Source organism: Ascaphus truei, chromosome 3 (genome assembly GCF_040206685.1).
Source record: "Ascaphus truei isolate aAscTru1 chromosome 3, aAscTru1.hap1, whole genome shotgun sequence".
Lineage (NCBI taxonomy): Eukaryota > Metazoa > Chordata > Amphibia > Anura > Ascaphidae > Ascaphus > Ascaphus truei.
The window spans coordinates 48,326,188-48,350,160 of NC_134485.1; the positions used below are offsets into that span (position 1 = coordinate 48,326,188).

General features: G+C 41.6%; 1 protein-coding gene across 1 annotated transcript in view; it reads right to left on the reverse strand.

Moving 5' to 3' along the window:
• Positions 1 to 23,973, reverse strand: part of GBE1 (1,4-alpha-glucan branching enzyme 1) — a 259,599-nt gene that overhangs the window by 187,339 nt on the left and 48,287 nt on the right. Inside the window, exon 2 of the mRNA XM_075593996.1 lies at positions 15,201 to 15,370. Within this exon, the coding sequence (XP_075450111.1) occupies positions 15,201 to 15,370 (170 nt within the window). The remainder of the gene's footprint in view (positions 1 to 15,200; positions 15,371 to 23,973) is intronic.

The window sequence follows — 23,973 nt, forward strand, 5'->3', positions numbered from 1 at the left end:
CCTGTGTGCCTTTTTGCACCAGTGTTAGCCTTGATTCCCTTGAATCTGGACTGATTTATCCATAAATGGATCCATTACCCAATTAAAATCCCCTCCTGCTATCAAATTACTGTACTGTCTTTTCCAGTGAGTATAGTATCAGTCAGAATTTGTACAAAATGTTAATCATATTAATTTGGGCCATAAACATTATATATTCTAACAAGGCATTGTACCGCTCTCCCCTCCAGTGGAGATAACTTCGTAAGACAAAGACTTGTTTATTAAAACAGCTACTCCTCCTTTTTCCCTACTGCTGGGAAATATATACATTTACCTATCCAGTCTCTAAGTTTTTCACTTTCTGTTGCATCTAGATGAGTTTCCTGAATTAATGTAATTTCGGCTTTAAGACGCTTAGGGTGCTTCAGGATTTTATTTCTTTTAATAGGGGAATTAATTCCTTTAACATTCCAAGAAATAGTGCTCATAGGGAACTTGCACTCAAAGTATATACGCAGGGAAGTTATTCATAATTCTTAGCACAGTGGGGAGACTGTGTGGATAAACAGTCAAGTGTGGCATGTAAAATACATAACAAAAAGGGAGGGAAAAAAAACACTAACCTAAAAAAACACAACAAATAACAGATTTTAACATATGTTGACTTACCTTTTTCCATAAGTAAAAATTCTATCCAGTTTTACTTTCCCTTCAGCTCCCCCCCAGCTCCGCCCTTCTATTTACTGATCAATACAGTGCATTGGTCTAATCTAATTCTAACACCTGAGCTTCTAACACATTTAACTATTTATAATTATATTAAAGCAACTTGCTACTGTATATTTGCAATCATTTCTTGCTAAATTAACCCTACAAATATTGAACATACATATCTGCACAGTTAAAATCTACATAGAGTCTCAAATTATATAGGTACAGTTGGAGAAATCAGCCCCCATATATACTCCTTATATAACAAAAAGAACCATAATTAAGTCTTGATACTTAAACAATGTATCTTCTGCTGCTATTAGCTCCACGCCGTATCCTCGCTGCAACCCAATCCTCCGGTTGGTGAAGGACGATCCTGTGCACGCCTCTGATCATGATCCGCTCGCCTGTCTTCAATATCTTTATGGTGCTCTGGCCTCAGTGAAGATTTTTACTCCATTCGCCGTGAAAAATCTCAAAGTGGCTGAAGCCACCCAAGTAAATCTCTTGTTTTGTTTAAACAAGAGCTACAAAGTTTTCCAAACTCTCTGCTTTTGTTAGAGACTGCCATCAAATAGTCATGGAAAATTAATATCTTGGATCCCTCGTATACAATGCCTCCTCAGTTCTTGTAAGCTCGCAGAAGTCTGTTTTTTTTCACTATCATCATTTTCACTTAGACCAGGAGCAGTGATGGCTTTCTCCTTGATATTTTGCTGGACCAAGTCTATAGGCTCTTTTGACAGCATTGCTATCACAGAATGCAGAAAGCCACAAATACCAGTAATCGCAACATTTGCAAAAATGACGAGTAGCTGGTGACGTGAAGATCGCCCCTCTGAAAAAGGCTCACCCGGCTTCTTCAGTGCCATCTATATGTGGAAGAACTATAGGAGTAGTATACCCCACAAGTCTAATTTATGAGCAGGGAGAGCATTTCTAAAGAGTAGTGGCCACAAATTTCAGAGACAAAATTATGTAATTGTGAATATTTAAACCCATATATATATTTTTTTGTCTACAAACTCAGGGAACAGAAATGGGTGCCGAAACTACTTAGTTTGGTGGAGGGGGGGGGGGGTCCCTTGGATCTCGAGCTTGTAGGCAAACTTGCTACTATGGATCAGGTTTATAAATGGAATATATGAAAGGCGAGGCGTCATAGGGTTAACTGCACCAATTGATAAACTCAATAAAAATAACTGCAATTTGTTGCTCATGTGTAGCTGTAGTGAGAAAAACGGTGACTTTAGGATTTAATCCTAAAATTAAAAAATGGTATGATAGTAACCGACTTCAGAAAAAATACTGCTGATGGTATCCTTCATGTCAAAGTTCACATTACACAATTAAAACAATCACAAAAGAAGAATTCTTCAGACTGAAATGAAATTGCAGTGAGAAAACGTACAGATGTCGCAAAGAGAACAGGTCTTTCGCACCAGGGCTGGCTGCAGTCCTGCAACCACGTTGGCCCAGGGGAATTAAATCTGCAGGGGATTAAATCCAGAAGCACGGACCTCCTGCAGTGTGGCCAAAGCAGACACGGTCTCAGGTGTCGTAGCAGCTTGATGTTTTGGCTGTGGCTCTCACACAGCAAATCTTGCTACAACTGTATTAAAGCAGGTGGTGAAATGTAAACGGTTCACTGCAAGAGGATAGTTTAATTAAGAATCTCATTAAGAAAAGTTTGAAGGAAGTTTTGTATCGCACATGATGTTCTGTCCCCTATGATAAAGGAGAGGTTGCAAAATACAATATGGTTGTCAGTTTGGTTCAAACTGAAAGGAGGTTAAAAGATTAATTTCTAGACTTTGGGATTCTCTGAGGATAAGTACTAATCAGATTTTCCGATAATGATAGGAAGAGAACCAACAATTAGGGATGTTCTAGTTACAGAGCCATTATGTGCCAATACAGCAAGGCTCAATGTGGCTCAAAAAACAGAGAAAGGAGAAAATTTAAACAACTTACCGTAATTTTCTTTTCCTGGAACCATGGCAGTGGGCACATAGTTACCCTCCCTATGTATGTCTAATGCCTATGTGCCCACTGCCATGGTTCCAGGAAAAGAAAATTACGGTAAGTTGTTTAAATTTTCTCCTTTCCTGATCACCCTGGCAGTGGGCACCATTGGGACATACCCAAGCAGTGCAAATTTTAGGGAGGGATACATCAGAAAAGACAACACCAGTTTAATGCCTTATCAGTTTAACCTTTATTAATACACTTTACACTTTATTTTACTACAGTTTCTAACACTCTACGCCCAAAGCTTGCGTCAGCTGATGATTGTACGTCTAGTCTGTAGTATTTCAAGAATGTATTGAATGAGGACCAGACAGCTGCTTTGCATATTTGTCCTGGTGTAGCCTGGGCCTTAAATGCCCATGAAGTAGCCATGGCCCTTGTAGAATGAGCTTTAATGTTCAAAGGTTTATCTTGTCCTTTGCTTTCATAAGCTTTTTTAATACAAGACACGATCCACTGGGAAATTGTTGTCTTTGATGCTGCTTGACCTTTCTTTGTTCCCTCTGGAATGATGAATAGTTTGTCTGACTTTCTGACATCTTGCATCCTTTCCAGGTACACCTTTAGACATCTTACCACGTCTAACTTGTGTAGTCTTTCTTCTTTCTTATTTTTTGGTTCTGGACAAAATGACGGAATCACAATCTCTTGATTCATGTGGAACTGTGATACCACCTTTGGCAGGAATTGATGCACTTGTCTGAGAACTGCCTTGTCTTGATATATGACTAGGAATGGTTCCTTGGCAGATAGCGCCTGTAGTTCTCCCACTCTCCTTGCTGAGGTGATTGCTATCAGAAACGCCATTTTCCATGACAACCATTTTAGGCCTATCTCCTCTATAGGTTCAAACGGAGCTGCTGTTAGTACATCCAATACTAGGGACAAGTCCCATGTAGGTACCCTGTTTTTGATTTGAGGTCTTAACCTTTTAACTGCCTGAAAGAACCTGATGATCAATCTTTCCATTGCCAGATTTCTTTCCAACAAGGCTGATAATGCAGACACCTGTACTTTTAACGAGCTGAGACTGAGACCTTTCTCAAATCCTTTATGCAGGAACTCCACTATAGATACAATTCCAGGTGAAAGGAAATTTTGTTTCTCTTTTTCACACCAATCGCAAAAGCAAAGCCAGATTCTATGGTATACACTTGATGTGGAACTTTTCCTTGCTTGTAAAAGGGTTTGAATTGTTTTGTCTGAACAACCCTTCAGTCTCAATGTTTCCTGCTCAATCGCCATGCCGTCAAAGCCCATTGTTTGGCATTCGGATGACATATTGGTCCTTGTCGCATCAGTCCTTTGCGATCTGGTATGTGCCATGGTGCGTCTACTGCCATATTTACCAAGTGTGTGAACCAAAGCCTTCTTGGCCAATATGGTGCTATGAATATCACCTCTGCTTGGTCTTCCCCGATTTTCCTGATTGTTTTTGGAATTAGGGGAATTGGAGGGAACAAGTACACCAACTTGAAGTCCCATTTGAAGCTGAGAGCATCTGTAGCTTGTGCACTTGGATGAAACTGTCTGGCACAGTAGTTCCTTACCTTGCAGTTCTGGGGTGTCGCCATGAGATCTATGTCTGGATGACCCCATCGCTCTACCAATTCTTGAAACACCTCTGGATCTAATGACCATTCTCCTGGGTGTATGATGTTCCGACTTAGAAAATCTGCTGTGACATTTTCTAGTCCTGGGATATGTATGGCTGTAAAATCCAACAAGTGGCGTTCTGCCCAAAAGAGGATTTCTGCTGTGAGATTCATCAGCTTTCTGCTCCTGCTTCCTCCTTGCTTGGCTACATACTTGACAACTGACCTGTTGTCTGATTCTATTTTTATACAGCCACCTCTTATATGGTCTTGGAAAGCTTCTAGGGCCTGCTTCTAGGGTACTGCTTTTAATTCCAGTAGATTTGATGGCAGGTGCTTTTCCTGGTTTCCCCAGGTTCCTTGCACCACCTTTTCTCCCATCTGGGCACCCCAACCTGTTTTGCTCGCATCTGTTGTAATTCTTAACCAGTGTACTGGTTGTAGCGTTTTTCCTTTTCCCAGGTTTCGGGTATCTTCCCACCACTTTAATTCCTGTTTTGTGTGTGGGTGTAACAAGATTCTTTGTCTTGTGTCTTTGTGATTCCCATTCCATTGTTGTAGGAAATTGTTTTGCAGTGGTCTCATATGTAGTGCTGCCCATTTTGTGACGCTTAATGTTGAAGCGAATTTCCCTAGGAGCTTCATGCATTCTTCTGCTGAAGTCCTGGTAGCTTTCCTGAGCTTCTTTGTTTGTATGGCTATGTCTTGTCTTTTTGCCTCTGGTAGTCTCACTTCTCCTTTTGCTGTATCGAATTCTACGCCCAGAAATCTTAACAGCTGAGTGGGTACGAGATGGCTCTTGTCTCTGTTTATTAACCAACCGTGATGTTCTAGGAAGGTTATTACCATATTTTGGTCTTGTTGGAGTTTCTCCAAATCCTTTGACTTTACCAGGATGTCGTCCAGGTAAGGGTATATTTCTACCCCCCTTTCTCTCATTTCTGCCACTAGAGGGGCTAGAACCTTTGTAAACGTCCTTGGGGAAGTAGCCAGATCAAATGGCAGCGCTGTGTACTGATAATGATCTTGATTTACTGCAAACCTTAGGAATCTTTGATGTCCTTTTGCTATGGGCACATGCAGATAAGCGTCTTTTAAGTCTATCGCCACCATCCAGTCTCCTGGTTGTATTTCTTGAATAATCAGATTCAAGGACACCATCTTGAATTTTCTTATCTTCAAGAATGAATTTACCCTTCTTAGGTCTAGGATTGCTCTGTAATCCCCAGTAGGTTTTTTTACTAGAAAAATCCTGGAATAAATTCCGCTTCCTCTGTCTTCCTGAGGTACCTTCTTTATTACTTCTGCTCGTAATAATTTCTTTAAAGCCGAATTCATCTGTCTTCTTTTTTCCTTGGACTGTATACATGTTATTACGCCCATATTCCTTCTTGGTATCTCCCTGAATTCTATGTTGTACCCCTGACGAATGGTCTGTAATACCCAATTGTCCAGTATTGTTTGGGCCCATGTTGTATAAAACTGTCTCAGCCGCCCTCCTACGGACAATTGCTGGGCCCTCTGACCTTCATGTGGACTTATTCCTTGTGAATGATCCTCTTCCTCTGGAGCCACGAAAAAGCCGATTCTGGCCACCTCTCCATGTTGTTTGTCTTGGGAAAGACCTACCAGGTCTATATGTCTTTGCTTCTTTATACTGGTTTCTATTAGCCTGTTGGAAGCCGAATCTTCTGGCTCTGTATTCCTGAGGTAAAAAAGTGCTCTTACCTCCTGATGCTTTTGTTATTATTGCATCCAGTTTGCTGCCGAAGAGGAATTCACCTTCAAATGGTAATGCACACAAGGTATTCTTTGATGCTGTGTCAGCCATCCACTGTCTGAGCCATAAAGCCCTTCTTGCTGATACCATCAGTGCCATAGATTTGGAAGCTAATTTTACTGCATCCAACGAAGCTTCTGCTATGTAATCTGTTGCCCATTTTACTTCTGACAGTGCTTTAAGAATAGCACTTCTTTTTACGCCTTTGTCTATTGCCTCTTCAATGTTGGCAATCCATACTCGCATAGCCCTTGCTGCTGACGTAGTTGCTATGGCAGGTTTGTAGGCTGTTCCTGCGGTAACATATGCTTTTTTTAAAACATAATCCATTTTCTTATCCATAGCGTCCCTTAGTGACGCAGTTTCCTCTATTGGGATTGTGGTCTTTTTTACTATTCTGGAAATAGCAGTATCCACCCTTGGGCTAACCTACCAATTTTTTACCTCTTCCTGTGGGAATGGATACATCTTCCCAAATCTTTTAGGCGCAAATATTTTGGCGTCTGGTCGAGCAAGTTCCACCTGAATGAGGTCTTTAATCACTTGATGGATAGGAAACTCTCTACCTTTCTTTTGTCTTGCCCCAAAAAGTTATTCCTTCTTGTGGGTTAACTCCTCAGTGTCTTCTAGTTCTAACGCCTGTCTCATGGCTTTGATAAGTGGATCCACCATCTCTACATCAAATTCAGATTCTTCCTCCTGAATATCTTGATCTGATGAATCCACTTCCCCTTCTGATATTTGAAAACAATCAATTTCAGACTCATCTGACGAAAACCCTTTCCCTTTATCCAAACTGGTTTGGGATCTAGATCTTTTCTGCGTAGGGTTAACTGCTTGCTGGACTGCTTCATCCACACTCTGTTTAACTGCCTCCTTCATTAATACAAGGAAATTGCTCATTTGTTCATTGTCACCTGCTGCTGCCTTAAGACAATTTAGCAACCTTTCTTTTATGTTGCAGGGATTCCCCCTTCCCTTTTGAAGATTCTGCTTCTGGGAGGGTAACCACCGAACTAAATTATAAAAACAAAATAAATACTAAACATACACCCTAATGTATATATATACACCATCTCTCTTTCCCCTGTAGAACTAAAACTAAGGACTCACCTAGTCTTGGGAACTGAAGTTTTGGGTGTTTCCGTTTTTGAATCCATTTCCAGCACTTGGCTTCTCCCTGCTGAGCGTTCCATGCTGCAGCTCTCCTCACACATACACACAGTGTGGTCGTCGCTTCTCTGACGTCATCAAGTGCTCGTGCACGGCTCACGTGCTGTGCACGTATCTGCCGGCGTGACGCGCGCGCTCCCAAGCGGCCGCGTGTACTGTACCCTTTTTTTCCGCAGTATTTCAAATACTCACGCGGTCAAAAGAACCTTTCACGGTTCGCAGCTAAAGCTGCTACTCCTTCCGCTTCTAGCAGAGTTCCTGGGGTAGTTTTACCGCCGCATCCACAGACGCTAGTGCGGTCATTGAGCCTTCCGCTCGCAGCTGTGGCTGCTCCCGCCTCCGCGTGTAGCGGGGCTCCTGGGGTAGTTTTACCGCCGCATCCACAGACGCTAGTGCGGTCATTGAGCCTTCCGCTCGCAGCTATGGCTGCTCCCCCCTCCGCGTGTAGCGGGCTCCTGGGTACTTTACCGCAGCGTACCAGACGCTAATGCGGTGAGTCTGGGCCTCCACGGCTCCCAGCTGCAGCTGCTGTGTGCCTTTGTTTGGTCCTGGGGCTTTGCACCTAAGCTTCCCCACCCGCGGCTGCAGCTGCTCCCCCCCCCCCAACAGGGGCTCCCCCGACTCTAAGGGGTCTCCGTCTTGCCACCCATAGGGCGCGTCGATCGGAGCTTCAGGGCAGAGAGGCTGAGACCCTGGATATCTGCACAAGGTGCAGTAGGTGAGTCCTGTTAGAAAATAAAAAAATCCTACACCTAGCTGTGAGGACAGGAAAAAGACTAAGGTGCAGGTAGAGGGAGGGGCCTTATATGGCCTACCTGCAAAAGTCTATTTCCTGTCCTACCTAGAGTGAGAAGGGATTATCCCAATGGTGCCCACTGCCAGGGTGATCAGGAAATAGGCAACTTTGCATGTGGTAACTGTTCAGCCTGTAAATACATTAACAAAACTAAAGTGTTCAGTAATGTTAAAGGTAATAGTTAATACAGAATGAGTAGTTTTGTAAATTGCAGGATGTGTTCAGTAGTCAATTTACTGTCATGTAAATTGTCCTACATATGTACGAAAAAATGAAATGTGAGTTATGCAAAAGGGAACTTAAACATGTAGGGGAAATTAAAACACAATAGGCTAACGAGTGCAGTAGCTCAAAATTCACAATGAAGAGGTTTCAGGATTTAAAGGTATGTGGGACTAAGTTAATTTAAGGATTAGAAAAGGTGATCTCGATCAAGAATTGGTGAAAAGGGAAGTTAAATTGATCTGATCTGGGGAATGACCACAAAACATTTTTTATTGTTTCTGTGAATATATTGTACTGTACATATGTATTTGTGATATTTATGTACCCCATTTAGCAAAGAGCACTTCCAGACCCAAAAGAAGCCTGAGGAACAGAAGGCGAAATGAATATTGGTACTATAAAATCAAGATAGCACAGGAGAAGCGTGACAGCAAAACAAAGTTTTCCAGTATCTCTGAGAAGACGACAGCGAGGTTTTTTCAACAGCAATACGATTCAGAAGTGACAGACCTCAAAACAGAGGAGTGATGTCCTCCTGAATATCGGAAGTAGATATGTGGATGGAATTTCTTTCCCAGTGGTCACACGAGATGAGAATTCTGTCGAGAATGTTACTTTCAGAGATGGAACACTTTTTAACTTTGTTGAACATTGATTAATTATCATCTACAAGTGAATTAAAGTGGATGCTATATCCTAATCCCGGATATGAAATACGTACAGGGGACTGGTGTTTTGTTTGTTTTTTCCCCCTTCTGAATTTATGGGCTATTTATAGTACACTTAAAGATAACTCAATTTGTAGAGAAATTAAAAACCACACTTAAGATCAGGCATTCATTAAGTTAATTCTTGACAAACTTGTTATAATTGTCATATCCAAATTACTGTACAGTATGTTACTTTAGGGGGAACCCACATATAAGTAATTTATGCATGTTGATATCATTTCATATTTGTATTCAATGGTGTATGATGTGCAATATGTGATTATATAGTTTTGTAATACTGTAGTGCTGAAATAGGTTTAGAGTAACAGGTACATTAAAAAAAAAAAAAAAAAAACACCTGAAACTAGTATCAATATTGATGCATATACTGTAATAAAGGACAGCTAATGTTCTAGTTTCAAAATGGAAATTTTGTTTTGATTTGTGGAAGATATGAAGAGAGCCCAATTATACTCTACTAAGATTTCCCTCTCCCCCTAATTATATGTAGTAATTCACCTTTTTTGCTTCTAAAATTCTTGAAATAATGTGTACAGTACCTTTAAATTATTTATTACTCAACTCTGAAAAATAATTATTATTGTAATCATTTAATTAACAGTATTTAAGCACAGTTTAGATAAGCCAAGCACTCTTTACGATTAAGCATTTATAGCTTAGTTTTTTGGGGTTAGAACAAAACTGCATTTCCGTGTGTAGGTGCTAGCATGACCGTTGGAGCGCTTATAATCTGTGTTATATACTGTAGTAGGCCTGCCTCATCACAAAGACTTAGGTAGACTTTTATGAAGAGGAGGATCCCCTCTTCATTTACTCAGCTCCCCTGGTCCATTAGGCTGCTGACCCACTTTCAGCTTTGGTCGAGGAGCCTCTCGGGTTACCAAATAATTTAGATCCCTTGGGTTGTACTCCTCAGAGCCCGGTTATCAGTCTGCAGCAGCTCTTGGATCCAGGGGCTGTTCACTCCAGGGTCTCTCTCGTTCCTTTCTCCTTGTGGTCTGGTCATCCACTGTGGGCTCAGCTGTGTGCCTCTTCCAGCTGCACAGCTCTCCCTCAGACTTCTCCAGCAGCAACCAGGAACAAACTCTCCTCGCCGCCCCGTCTTCGTCGTCCCTCCTTCGAATCAGCCTTCCTACTGCCTGGCTATAGTCATCTGTCCTGTAGACATGTACCTGCTAGGGGGCAACAAGCTTGTGTTGCATGTAGGAACATGTAGAAAAAATAAAAACCAGGTGCGGAATCACCTTGGTACTTTTAATTCTTGTAGCTTCCTTAGCTATGTTTTGGAGGAATGAAACCTATAAAATTAGTTATCTGAAAAAACCATCAGCATACAACAAATACAGTTTGTACTGCCAAGCCTCAGAAAAAAAATGCAGAGCCAATAGACACACAAACAAAACTGTGAAGAGAAGATTGTGGGAACTAATGGATATTATCTACAATCATGTGGTGGTTAGACATATCACAAACCAATATTTACATTTTACAGATTTCCGCTGCATGGGTGAAGGTAAGGGGATCTCAACTCCCTAAAACATATACTGTATAGTTTGTGGAAAAAACACCCTAGCGCAGAAAATCTAAGACATACTATACCCTTAAATGGTACCGAGGTTCCTAAAATAAAAATGCAGTTGTTTAAAGTATAAAAAATATATATACAGCTTAACCCCGTTATAGTGCGGTCCTCGGGGGCCACCCGCGAACACCGCTGTGGTGGTACAGTGTCTGCCGGAGGGGGAAAGCTGAGAACTCTCCCAGCGTTCCCAGACCTGGTGGGGCAGCGGCAACAACACACAGCACTTACCCGGCATCTGGTAGCTCTTCTCCGTCTTGCGAGAGCAAGCTCCCTTAAAGAGACAGTGTGTCTGTGTGCAGTGAGTGTGTGTCTGTGTGCAGTGAGTGTGTGTCTGTGTGCAGTGAGTGTGTGTCTGTGTGCAGTGAGTGTGTGTCTGTGTGCAGTGAGTGTGTGTCTGTGTGCAGTGAGTGTGTGTCTGTGTGCAGTGAGTGTGTGTCTGTGTGCAGTGAGTGTGTGTCTGTGTGCAGTGAGTGTGTGCAGTGAGTGTGTGCAGTGTGCAGTGAGTGTGTGCAGTGTGCAGTGAGTGTGTGCAGTGTGCAGTGAGTGTGTGCAGTGTGCAGTGAGTGTGTGCAGTGAGTGTGTGCAGTGTGCAGTGAGAGTGTGCAGTGTGCAGTGAGTGTGTGCAGTGTGCAGTGAGTGTGTGCAGTGTGCAGTGAGCAGTGAGTGTGTGCAGTGAGTGTGTGCAGTGAGTTTGTGCAGTGAGTGTGTGCAGTGAGTGTGTGCAGTGAGTGTGTGCAGTGAGTGTGTGCAGTGAGTGTGTGTAGTGAGTGTGTGTAGTGAGTGTGTGCAGTGTGCAGTGTGCAGTGAGTGTGTGCAGTGAGTGTGTGCAGTGTGCAGTGAGTGTGTGCAGTGTGTGTGTGCAGTGTGTGTGTGCAGTGAGTGTGTGCAGTGAGTGTGTGCAGTGAGTGTGTGCAGTGAGTGTGTGCAGTGAGTGTGTGCAGTGTGCAGTGAGTGTGTGCAGTGTGCAGTGAGTGTGTGCAGTGTGCAGTGAGTGTGTGTAGTGTGCAGTGAGTGTGTGTAGTGTGCAGTGAGTGTGTGTAGTGTGCTGTGAGTGTGTGCAGTGTGCTGTGAGTGTGTGCAGTGTGCTGCGAGCGTGTGCAGTGTGCTGCGAGCGTGTGCAGGGTGCTGTGAATGTATGCAGTGTGCTGTGAATGTATGCAGTGTGCTGCGAGCGTGTGCAGTTTGCTGTGAGTGTGTGCAGTGTGCTGTGAATGTATGCAGTGTGCTGTGATTGTATGCAGTGTGCTGTGAATGTATGCAGTGTGTGTACAAAAAAAATGTAAAAAAATGTAAAAAAAAATATTTTTTTTTTTTTAAATTTGGGGTCCACGCTCAAACCGCGTTATAAGCGGTCCGCGTTATAGCGGATCGCGCTATAACGGGGTTGAGCTGTATTTTTTTTAATTAATTTTAGCACGATTACACAAAATAATAATTAACGACAAATGCCAAACTAAGTTTAGTATACCTAAAACCCTGCTTGAAACATAAACCCTAATTATATTCAACACTTAATAAAACATACATATTAATCAAAGCAAACATTTTTTCACACACTAATTAGTTAATGCAGTATATTGACATTCAAGGAATATATTTATATGTATATATCTCTATATCTCTTCTTCAGAAAAAAGATGCTTTTATGCTTGTTACTTCAGGCTGTGTCTGATGTAGTCTGTATCTGTATCTCCGATATATACACATACACTCCATTGGAAACAGCACATCATTCTAACATCATGGAGTAACTTCATGTTACCATAATAACAGCTTTACATGGTGGAAATCCAACTAGATTTTACTGGGTTTGTCTATTCCCCTGTGATCAGGGAAGAGGGTGTATTAAATCCTTATCAGAGACACAAAGTAGAGACAAATATTCTTCTTGGTCTTTTAACTTGGACCATAGTGCCTAAATACATTAAGCAAAATCAATTGAAGCACAGAACACTGATTGGAAATATATTCCTTGAATGTCAATATACTGCATTAATTAATTAGTGTGCATAAAACAAATGTTTGCTTTGATTAATATGTATGTTTTATAAAGTGTTGAATATAATTAGGGTGTATGGTTCAAGCTTGAACAGGGTTTTAGGTATACTAAATGTATAGTTTGGTATTTGTCATTATTTGTATAAATATGTTAAATTAAATTTTTTAAATATATATATTTTTTTTTATACTTTTAACAACTGCATTTTTATTTTAGGAACATTGGTACCATTTAACCACTTAATTTAAGGGTATAGTATTTCTTAGATTTTCTGCGCTAGGGTGTTGTTTCCACCAACACAAACAAAACTATTACACCACCATTTGCAGCAAATATCCTAGAATCACTCCCAGGAAAGAACTGGTGCTACCAATTGTACACAGGCATGTCCTACATAAAAGGTAGAAAAAACAGGATATTCAGCGCTCGTGCTGTGTGATGGTGTGGATGATCCCTTTGCAGCATGTACATAAAGCGTCTCCCCAGAAACTCTCAAATCTAGGTGAACCCCCCTTAGAAAGGGGGGAAGGCACCCTGAAAAACAAGATAATAAAAAATGCACAAATACGCACCAGGGATTAGTGGAAGGTAATTTATTAAAAATACACAAAAACTGAGGGGATCCAACCCCACCTCAGAACAGCTGTGCAGCTGGACGGCTAAGTACTACCAAGGAGAACACCTAATGGTGACTAAACCCTAAGCTGCACAGTATACAAATACAGTCAAATTTATATAAAAAACATGAAAGAAAAAAACAAACATGAAAACAACCTATCAACAGATTTGTATTGAAACCGCCATAGGGTTGGGCACTGGCAAGGGGAAACGGACACTCACACTGAGACAGTCAGCAGACTCGCGGTGGCTGCACAGGATCCGGATCTCGGCACCGCGGATATGGATAAAACCGGTGCTGTCTCCTGCAGGCTCCGTCTCAGCTTACCAGCATACAGGCGCAGGATGACCTGTCGTGACCTCTACGCGTTTCGTACCAAGTACTTGGTAGTACTTAGCCGTCCAGCTGCACAGCTGTTCTGAGGTGGGGTTGGATCCCCTCAGTTTTTGTGTATTTTTAATAAATTACCTTCCACTAATCCCTGGTGCGCATTTGTGCATTTTTTATTATCATGTCCTACATAAAGTCCAGAAACATTTTCCAATAAGAAATAAATAAAGCACTCTTCCGTCCAGTGTCCCACTAATGAATGAAGCAACAATGTAGACACCCCACTTGAACCTTGCCCCGTGTGTTAATTATGGGTTTATTAGCCATCAGGTGTGCTATTACTCACCCTACTTCAATTTACCTATTAACCAATTACATAACAGCGGCGCACTATATATACACATCACCAGGCATAGTGCTGGATACTCTTTGACAATGTCCCTGGTGGGACGAAACGCGTCAGAGTTCGCTCTGTGGCAGACTTTTTTGTGTATTATGCACTAATAAACTAACCTTTATTTTATTGCGTGTGGAACCTTTTATATCCCGGCGGCAGCAGTTAACCGCCTTACTATTCTATTTTTACACCACCATTTGGTCTGATAATTTTGAGCATACCAGTAATCTGGTTCTACATACAAATAAAACGCACAATAAGGTTGATGTTGGTATTAGTTTTTATCAGTCAAAATGCCAGAAAATATTCAGTGTTTTAATAATCCGGCACACCAGAGGTTAATTTGAGTTGCACCTTAAAAATATAAGGAATTGTTTTATTGAAGTCGAGACCTGGCCTGGTTTTCTATGTTTGTCTAGAAGGGATGTTATCTGGGGCCAAGGAGTTTTTTGCAAGTTGGGTGGCTGAACCCCGAGGTCGCATTGGTGATGGTGCAAATTTTTCTGATTGCAAATCAGGTGGTATTATGCTACTGTATGCTCCGAGCAAGAGGATTTTCAGGATAAAAACCATGCAGATAGGATATGAACTTTAATTGAACTTTGCACGGTTTGAAGAGAGACAACATTTTCAGACACACTTAGCAACATTTGATGTGTTAATTATATATTTCTCTTAGTAAACGGGGACCAAGGTCCCTAGCAATTCAACTTTTATTTGTATCCTTGGTGGTGGTAGCATTTTAAGATATAGTCACGGATTGAGGGGAGTTATTACTCATTTAAGGGACATGGCGAGGGTGAAAGATGGTTAGCTAGATAGCCGTGTGTTTTAACCCTTGTCATATATACAAGTCACGTTCTCACAGGTGTGCCGCTCTCGACTTCCACCATAACACACGATACATGTTCATATACAGTACAGTAAGTGTGTGATATACAAGAAGCGACAAATACAGTATTGTTAAACAGAAATTCATTGCGATAAGTGAAGATTCAACTGTTAAAGTAATGTTAGTGCAACAAAAAGTTGTTGTTTTTTTTTAGTTTCTAGTAGTTCTTTGCCGCTATTCTCTTTAATTGGAAAAATTAAAAAATACATTGGCCCACCTGCTGTAATTTGCTAAATCTTACATGGACGTTAGAAGAAGAATATACAGTACTGTACTTGCATTACATTCATTTTTACAACATGTACATTAATGTACAGTAATGTTCATTAAAATATTTATTCTTTACTAAATACTCACTGAAGTCGCCGGTAAGAAACACAGCCTCTGCTCCAGGGGCCCATTCTTTGGAATAAATTCCACCATCTTCCTGTACGTGGATGCCAAATGACTGGTAACTTCTTGAAAACTTTTCCAGACCGCCTTCATTTCCTTCAATGCTCTTCAAACGTTGGGAAAATAAAGCATACCTTAAAAATAAAATAAAAAAATAAAGCCGGATTAGAACAAATTAATTACACTCACTCACTGTATACTTTGACAAACAAAAGAATTTGCATGAGAAACATGGAATTCAGCGTATACCAAAAAAAAAAAAAGGGAAGTGAAAATATTCATCTGAAAAGGTTTTTTGCCAATTTAGTAGTGTGTATGGTTTAGCAGTGCAAATAAAAAAAAAATCAGACAAACAATGACTGTTGTATAATGTCCTAATTGCCATTTAACAAACATTAAAAAATACATCTTGTTTATTAAAACCGTGTTCCATTTTATTATGCTCCATGTTATCATTACAGAACAATCCTAGCTGCCGAATTAGAAATGTAGGTAGTAATATTTACGTAAAAGAGAGCGATTGTACGGCGCAACGTATTAAATATAACATGTTGCAGTGAAGTTAAAAAATAAAGAATCAAACAGTGAAAAACCTGTATTAAGCTTATGGAAATTGAATGGATGATCCTGTACGACGTATTCCTACCACTTTCACAAATCCATGTCGTTCCAAAGGAGTATGCAAAACACAGGTCAATATTAAAAATATTGTAATGTAGTTAATGTATATGAAAAGAATCAATTGGGGCCAATTGAGGTTTTTGATAGTTTTTTTTAAATATATGGCTGTTTTGTCAATGGGGGAAGATATGTACACATCAAAATGGTCAAAATGCATTGGATCACACAGTTCGGCCGGAGAAGGAAGGGCATAGCCAACCGCCAGGAACAGCACAGTATAGAAACCGGAAGTAGAGCAAGAGGCAGACTGCGAGGCCGGAAAGAGGCATGGTCATATCTGGAGGTGGTGCTAAGCGGCATCATGAGATGACAGATTAGGACTAGCTATGTAGAGATGACTACGCTGGCAAGATTATGTGATAAGAAAGGAAGGAGGTACCATTATGGCTCTAAGGGCTGTTCTATAGTGCGCGTGGCAATTATAGATGGCTGAGGTTAGTCAGCCTTTCTATAATAGGGCCGCGCACGCACGGCAGTGCGTATGTATGTATGTGTATGTAAATAAATAATTGTATTTTTACAAATGTTTTTTTTAATAAATAATAAAACACACACACACACACACACACACACACACACACACTACCTTCCCTGCCTGTCGGTCTCGGCAGCACGGACTGTATACCCACAGAAAGTGTGCGTCAGGTGCCCCCTATAGAACAGCCCTAAGAAGCAGAGACTTGGATCTGACAGGAGTGAAGCGTTTCCTGGGATGGTCAATGTCCTCTACTTTTTGGCCTCAAACTCTTTAGTCTTGATTGTTTTAGGCAGAAATTACTATTGTTTTAGCCTAGCATTGCACTTCATGCCCTGAAAGGACACACACAAACACACACACAGGCGATACACTGCGTTTCTTACTAAATGGCTAGCTTGACAGGATTGCACACATGTTGCACCAGTACCACCTTCTGAAAGGAGGAGATATTCTATAAACAGAGACATTATCCCTCAATAAAACATACAGGTGATGTGTAATGCCTAGATTAGTGGGACTGATCACAATTGTGCAAGTGGAGAACATAAAAAAACAAAATAAAAAAAAAACAAATTTTAAAATAATGTTTATTGCACGATGGTTAGTTAATCTAATTTTATTGTACTTTGTAGGCGACATAGGATATAGAAGCTGGCATTTGCTTCTCACAGCAACTTCAATACGGTACAGCTATAATGCCGCACTAGATGCGGGTAGTTGCCCTATGGTGTATGGTTAGGCATCCAGAGTGGATAGCAGGAGGCGTTAACCCCTTAATAACTTTAGCTGTAGGAACCACTAAAGTAATTTAGGCATTAACCCCTCCCACAACCCTCCCAGAAGGCCAAAACCACCCACCCTGGGTAAATACAACCTTTCCCCAGACTTCCTACGCCTAACAAATCTGGCACTTCTGTTTAACACCTTAATTACTTTAGCGGTTGGTCGCCACGATAATGAAGCTACTTTTCATTTATTATTATCACACAGGATTGAAACAGGTGGTTTCTAGAGCTGAGCTGCATTACTTTCATGCATAGAGACCCCTTGTTTCCTGAGGTACAGACTGAGGTATGTGTAGCGGATATCTCCTGCAGGTTTGTCCTGCGTCACGGCCCACATGACGGGGACATTTAAAAAGCTGCAGGAGATACCGGCACCCGATACGAAGGCCTGGAATTTGGGAAGCATGGCGTCCACAGACCTGAAACTAATGCAGTTCAGCTACGGAGCCCCCCTGTTTCAATGTCATATGTAACAGGACTAGTTCAGGGACAGGCTTATTGTAAACCAAATAAATAGGGTGCTCTGTTAAACACTATACTGCAGGTTAGCAGTGCGCAAACTCCCTGTGCCTGCGAGCCCCCCTCCCCCCACCAGCTCCCTCATCGGTCGCGCCCCACCTTCGCGTTTAATGATACGTCAAATGATGCTGCACAGGTCATGTGACAACACGTGACCCACGGCGTCATTTGACGTCACGTCACCATGGCAATGGGTGTCAGAGACGCGTGACCAGAGCCTGGTAATTAAGTTTACAGAGGCCGCACACCCCCCCACCCCCCCGCAGAAAAGTTTCAGGTCCCCAGTTTGCCCACCACTGCTGTAGGTGATTGATCTTACTCCACCAAGTATAAATGCAGCAAAGGTGCTCAAAAGACCTCAACCCCCCTCCCCCCAAAGGATGCACCCTGTGTCAGATACAGCACACCTGTGTGCACATGGCCTGCATACAGGTTAAGGGTTAATACACAGCTCTTATGCTGGCCCACTTTTGACATTCGCAAAAGGTCCCTCAAATTAACAATATCTCCCCATGTACCATCTGTCACAAACAGCATACAGTGAGCACGTGACTTAGATATACAACCAGGGTTAATACCCACGGCTGCTCTAGCCAACACACCTTTCCCCTACCCAAGATACTTTAAAATGAGTTAATATTAACACCTTATTTAATTGCAATCATACCTATCCACTTCCACCACCCAATCAGTAGGCAAAATATGTAATTAATATACATCTGCAGTACACATCCTCCAAAGACTAGAAGGAACCGGCACTTCAGAGGTCTTCATACAGAAAAAAAATTAATCCACACAGATTGACGTTTTGGTCAAATACACCAGTGTATAGGTGTGTGTGTGTGTGTGTGTGTGTGTGTGTGTTTGTGTGTGTATATATGTGTATGTGTGTGTGTGTATATGTGTGTGTATATGTGTGTGTGTGTGTGTGTGTGTGTGTGTGTGTGTGTGTGTGTGTATGTATATGTGTGTGTATATGTGTGTGTATATATATATATATATGTGTGTGTATATATATATGTGTATATGTGTATATATGTGTATGTGTGTATATATGTGTATGTGTATATGTAACAACTGATATATTTTTTAAATAAAGTGTGTGTCTAGATAAGTTATATTAAAAAAAAAAAAAAAAAAAAAAAATTAAAAAAAAATGGTATTTTGGTATTTTCTGGCCCCCTATGGCAGCCAGATACAGTTGGGATAGGACAAGAGTTCTTGACAAGTACAAACTAGGTGTGGTCTCCTGTCATCAGTTATTTCTATACCAAGCTGACAAAAAAAAAAAACACATACCTAAAACATACAGAAAAAAAACAAGCGCAGGAGTATGCGGCAATAGATAACTTTAAGAAACAAACTATTGCAGGCTGTGGTGGTACTTTCTTTGTTGGCCCTCAGAGGATATCCTAATACTCTAGCCAATTACTCGAAGTTCGAGGGCCTATACTTCCGAAGTGACAAGATATTTTGTCCACCATGCAAGAATAATCTTGATGACCCAGGTGGCCTTATTTGGAGGTTGGGGTGACTGCGTTATTATAGCGTGAACATTTGACTGATCAACATGTGCATTGTTTATCTTCTTAGATAGATATCGATAGATATAAACAAAACTACTTTGCAATTTCATATTACTCTTTTCCCTGTGCATTGAAGAATCCCCTTCGTGGTTTCCTCCATTATGCTCTCTGTCTCTTATTGTTATTAGCTGATCATGTGACGTTATATTTGTGTTATTTTCACAAAATCTAATTGCAGATAGTCTAACAATATTTAGGCTATTGTATTTTATTAATATACTGTAGTTTTAAAATCTTGAAAAAAAATAATAATTTACTGAATGGGTGAGTTCGAGTTTCTAATAAAATACACCCATACGCATGTGAAGGTCTTCCCTTTTGGCCAGTGTGGGATTCACTCTGCTCCTAGTGTCCGAATCCTTGTATGAGAATAAAAGGTGTGCTCAGGCCACATGTGTTCAAGAGGACCAGGGTGTTGGGTTCTCTCATAAGCAAGATTGTGCAGATTCTGGTGGTGGTCAAGGGGGGGGTGGGGGGGAGGAATCGATTATCGATCTATAAAATCAGACTTTAGTAGCATTTGCAGGAGGAAAATGTGCAGTTCACCAAAATTGTGAACAATTTACAGCAACTGATGCTGCAAAATATAGCCGTCTGTTTCATTATCTTCTGTCACATGTCCAAGGTTCTCCTCTGAACTGGAGTACTACTCGCTCTGGTACTGATGGAGCGGCCGTTATTGTAACGGATCTCGAATTGGAAGTCGATATAATCCCCTAATTCTCCTCAGTTTTGGCGCGTTATTTTTGTTGAAATGACCGCGACGCATTAGATGCCCAAAGCAGGGACCCCTGCTGTGTGAATCATACCGGCGTCTGCCATTGTGTAATAGATGCGCGCCTCTCACAGGCTATCGCGAGGGTTTTATTAAAAATTTTAAATTACAGTTTTGTAGCAGGGGGTCTCCTGAGCTGAACAAAGTTGATTTCAGGTCCGGGGACCCCCTACTTCCCGAGTTACAGGCCCAGTTATGGGGTGCCGGTATCCCCGCCATGTTAAAATTGTGGGTCATGTGACCGCGGGACTAGAGGGATACGGGCTCCCCATAACGGGGCCTGTATCTCAGGAAGTAGGAGGTCTCCGAGGCTGAAAGGAGAAAATTTAAACAACTTACCGTAATTTTCTTTTCCTGGAACCATGGCAGTGGGCACCATTGGGTTAATCCCTTCTCACTCTAGGTAGGACAGGAAGTAGACTTTTGCAGGTAGGCCATATAAGGCCCCTCCCTCTACCTGCACACCAGTCTTACGTTTCTTCCATAGCTGAAAATTTATAACTGATAGGCATTAGACATACATAGGGAGGGTAACTATGTGCCCACTGCCATGGTTCCAGGAAAAGAAAATTACGGTAAGTTGTTTAAATGTTCTCCTTTCCTGATCACCCTGGCAGTGGGCACCATTGGGACATACCCAAGCAGTGCAAATTTTAGGGAGGGATACATCAGATTAGACAACACCAGTTTAATGTCTTATCAGTTCCACCTTTATTAATACACTTTACACTTTATTTCACTACAGTTTCTAAGACTCTACGCCCAAAGCTTGCATCAGCTGATGATTGTACGTCTAGTCTGTAGTATTTCAGAAATGTATTGAATGAGGACCAGACAGCTGCTTTACATATCTGCCCTAGTGTGGCCTGGGCTTTAAATGCCCATGAAGTAGCCATGGCCCTTGTAGAATGGGCCTTCACGTTCAAAGGTTTATCTTGTCCTTTGCTTTCATAAGCTCTTTTGATACAAGCCACAATCCACTGTGCAATTGTAGTCTTTGATGCTGCTTGACCTTTCTTTGGTCCTTCTGGAATGACAAATAATTTGTCAGACTTTCTGATGTCTCTCATCCTTTCTAGGTACACCTTAAGACATCTCACCACGTCCAATTTGTGTAACCTTTCCTCTTTCTTATTTTTTGGTTCTGGACAAAAAGACGGGATCACGATCTCCTGATTCATGTGGAACTGTGATACCACCTTTGGCAGGAATTGATGTATCGGTCTAAGAACTGCCTTGTCTTGATGTATGATTAGGAATGGCTCCTTAGCAGATAGCGCCTGTAGTTCTCCCACTCTCCTTGCCGAGGTGATTGCTATCAGAAACGCCATTTTCCAAGACAACCATTTTAGGCCAATGTCCTGTATTGGTTCAAACGGAGCTGCTGTTAATACATCCAAGACTAACGACAAGTCCCATGTAGGTACTCTGTTCTTAATTTAAGGTTTTAACCTTTTAACTGCTTGAAAGAACCTGATTATCAGTCTTTCTACTGCCAGATTTCTTTCCAACAAAGCTGATAGTGCCGACACTTGTACTTTTAATGAGCTGAGACTGAGACCTTTCTCAAATCCTTTATGCAGGAATTCCACTATAGATACAATTTTTGGTGAAAGGAAATTTTCTCTCTCTTTTTCACACCAATCACAAAAGCAGAGCCAGATTCTATGGTATACTCTTGATGTGGAACTTTTCCTTGCTTGTAAGAGGGTTTGAATTGTTTTCTCTGAACAACCCTTCAGTCTCAATGTCTCCCGCTCAATCGCCATGCCGTCAAAGCCCATTGTTTGGTATTTGGATGGCTTATTGGCCCCTGTTGCATCAGGCCTTTTTGATCTGGTATGTGCCATGGTGTATCCACTGCCATATTTACCAGGTGTGTAAACCAAAGCCTTCTTGGCCAGTATGGTGCTATGAATATCACCTCTGCTCTCTCTTCTCTGATTTTCCTGATTGTTTTTGGAATCAGAGGAATTGGAGGGAACAGGTATCCCAATTTGAAGTCCCATTTGAGACTGAGAGCATCTGTAGCTTGTGCGCTTGGGTGAAATTGTCTGGAACAATAGTTCCTTACTTTGCGATTCTGGTGTGTCGCCATCAGATCGATGTCTGGTTGACCCCATCGCTCTACCAGTTTTTGAAATACTCCTGGATTTAACGCCCATTCTCCTGGGTGAATGATATTGCGACTTAGAAAGTCTGCTGTGACATTTTCTAGTCCTGGGATATGAATGGCTGTGATATCCGACAAGTGGCACTCTGCCCAACCGAGTATTTCTGCTGTGAGCTTCATCAGCTTTCTGCTCCTGGTTCCTCCTTGTTTGGCTATATATTTGACCACAGAGCTGTTGTGTGATTCTATCTTTATACAGCCACCTCTTATTTTGTCCTGGAAAACTTCTAGGGCCTTTTGTACTGCTTTTAATTCCAGTAGATTTGATGGTAAGTGGATTACCTGATTTTCCCAGGTTCCTTGCACCACTTTTTCTCCCATCTGAGCCCCCCAACCTGTCTTGCTCACATCTGTTGTAATTTTTAACCAGTGCACAGGTTGTAGCGTTTTCCCTTTGACCAGGTTCTGGGTATCTTCCCACCATTTTAACTCTCGTTTTGTTTGTGGGTGTAACAAGATTCTTTGTCTTGTGTCTTTGTGATTCCCGTTCCATTGCTGTAGAAAATTGTTTTGCAGAGGTCTCATATGCAACGCTGCCCACTTTGTGACGCTTAATGTTGAAGCGAATTTCCCCAGGAGTCTCATGCATTCTTCTGCAGAAGTCCTGGTCGCTTTTCTGAGCCTCCTTGTTCGCATGGCTATGTCTAGCCCCTTTGCCTCTGGCAATCTCACTTCTCCTTTCTCTGTATCGAATTCTACTCCCAGAAATCTTAAGAGCTGAGTGGGTACCAAATGGCTCTTGTCTCTGTTTATTAACCAACCGTGATGTTCTAGGAAGGTTATAACCATTTTCTGGTCCTGTTGGAGTTTCTCCCGATCCCTTGATTTTACCAGGATGTCGTCCAGGTAAGGGTATATCTCTACCCCCCTTTTTCTCATCTCTGCCACTAGAGGGGCTAGGACCTTTGTAAACGACCTTGGGGAAGTTGCCAGACCAAATGGTAGTGCTCTGTATTGATAATGCTCCTGATTTACTGCAAACCTTAGGAATTTTTGATGCCCTTTTGCTATCGGTACATGTAAATAAGCGTCTTTTAAGTCTATCGCCACCATCCAGTCTCCTGGTTGTACCTCTTGTATAATCAGATTTACAGACACCATCTTGAACTTTCTTATCTTCAAGAATGAATTTACCCTTCTTAGGTCTAGGATTGCTCTGTAATCCCCTGTAGGCTTCTTTACCAAAAATATTCTGGAATAAATTCCGCTTCCTCTGTTTTCCTGAGGTACCTTTTCTATTACTTCTGCCTGTAGTAATTTCCTTAAAGCTATATTCATCTGCTTTCTCTTTTCTTTGGAGTGTATCCATGTTATCACCCCCATATTTCTTTTTGGTACCTCCCTGAATTCCATACTGTATCCTTGACGAATGGTTTGTAACACCCACTCGTCCTGTATTGTTTGGGCCCATGTTGTGGAAAACATTCTCAGCCGTCCTCCTACGGACAACTGCTGGGCCCTCTGACCTTCATGTGGATTTATTCTTTGCGAATGATCCTCTTCCTCTAGAGCCACGAAAAAGCCGGTTCTGGCCACCTCTCCATGTTGTTTGCCTTGGAGAAGACCTACCAGGCTTGTATGCCTTTGCTTCTCTATATTGATTTTTATTCATGTGTTGGAGATTGAATCTCCTGGCTCTGTATTCCTGCGGCAAAAATATGCTCTTTCCACCTGATGCCTTTGTTATTATTGCATCTAGTTTGCTGCCGAATAGGAATTCACCTTCAAAGGGCAATGTAC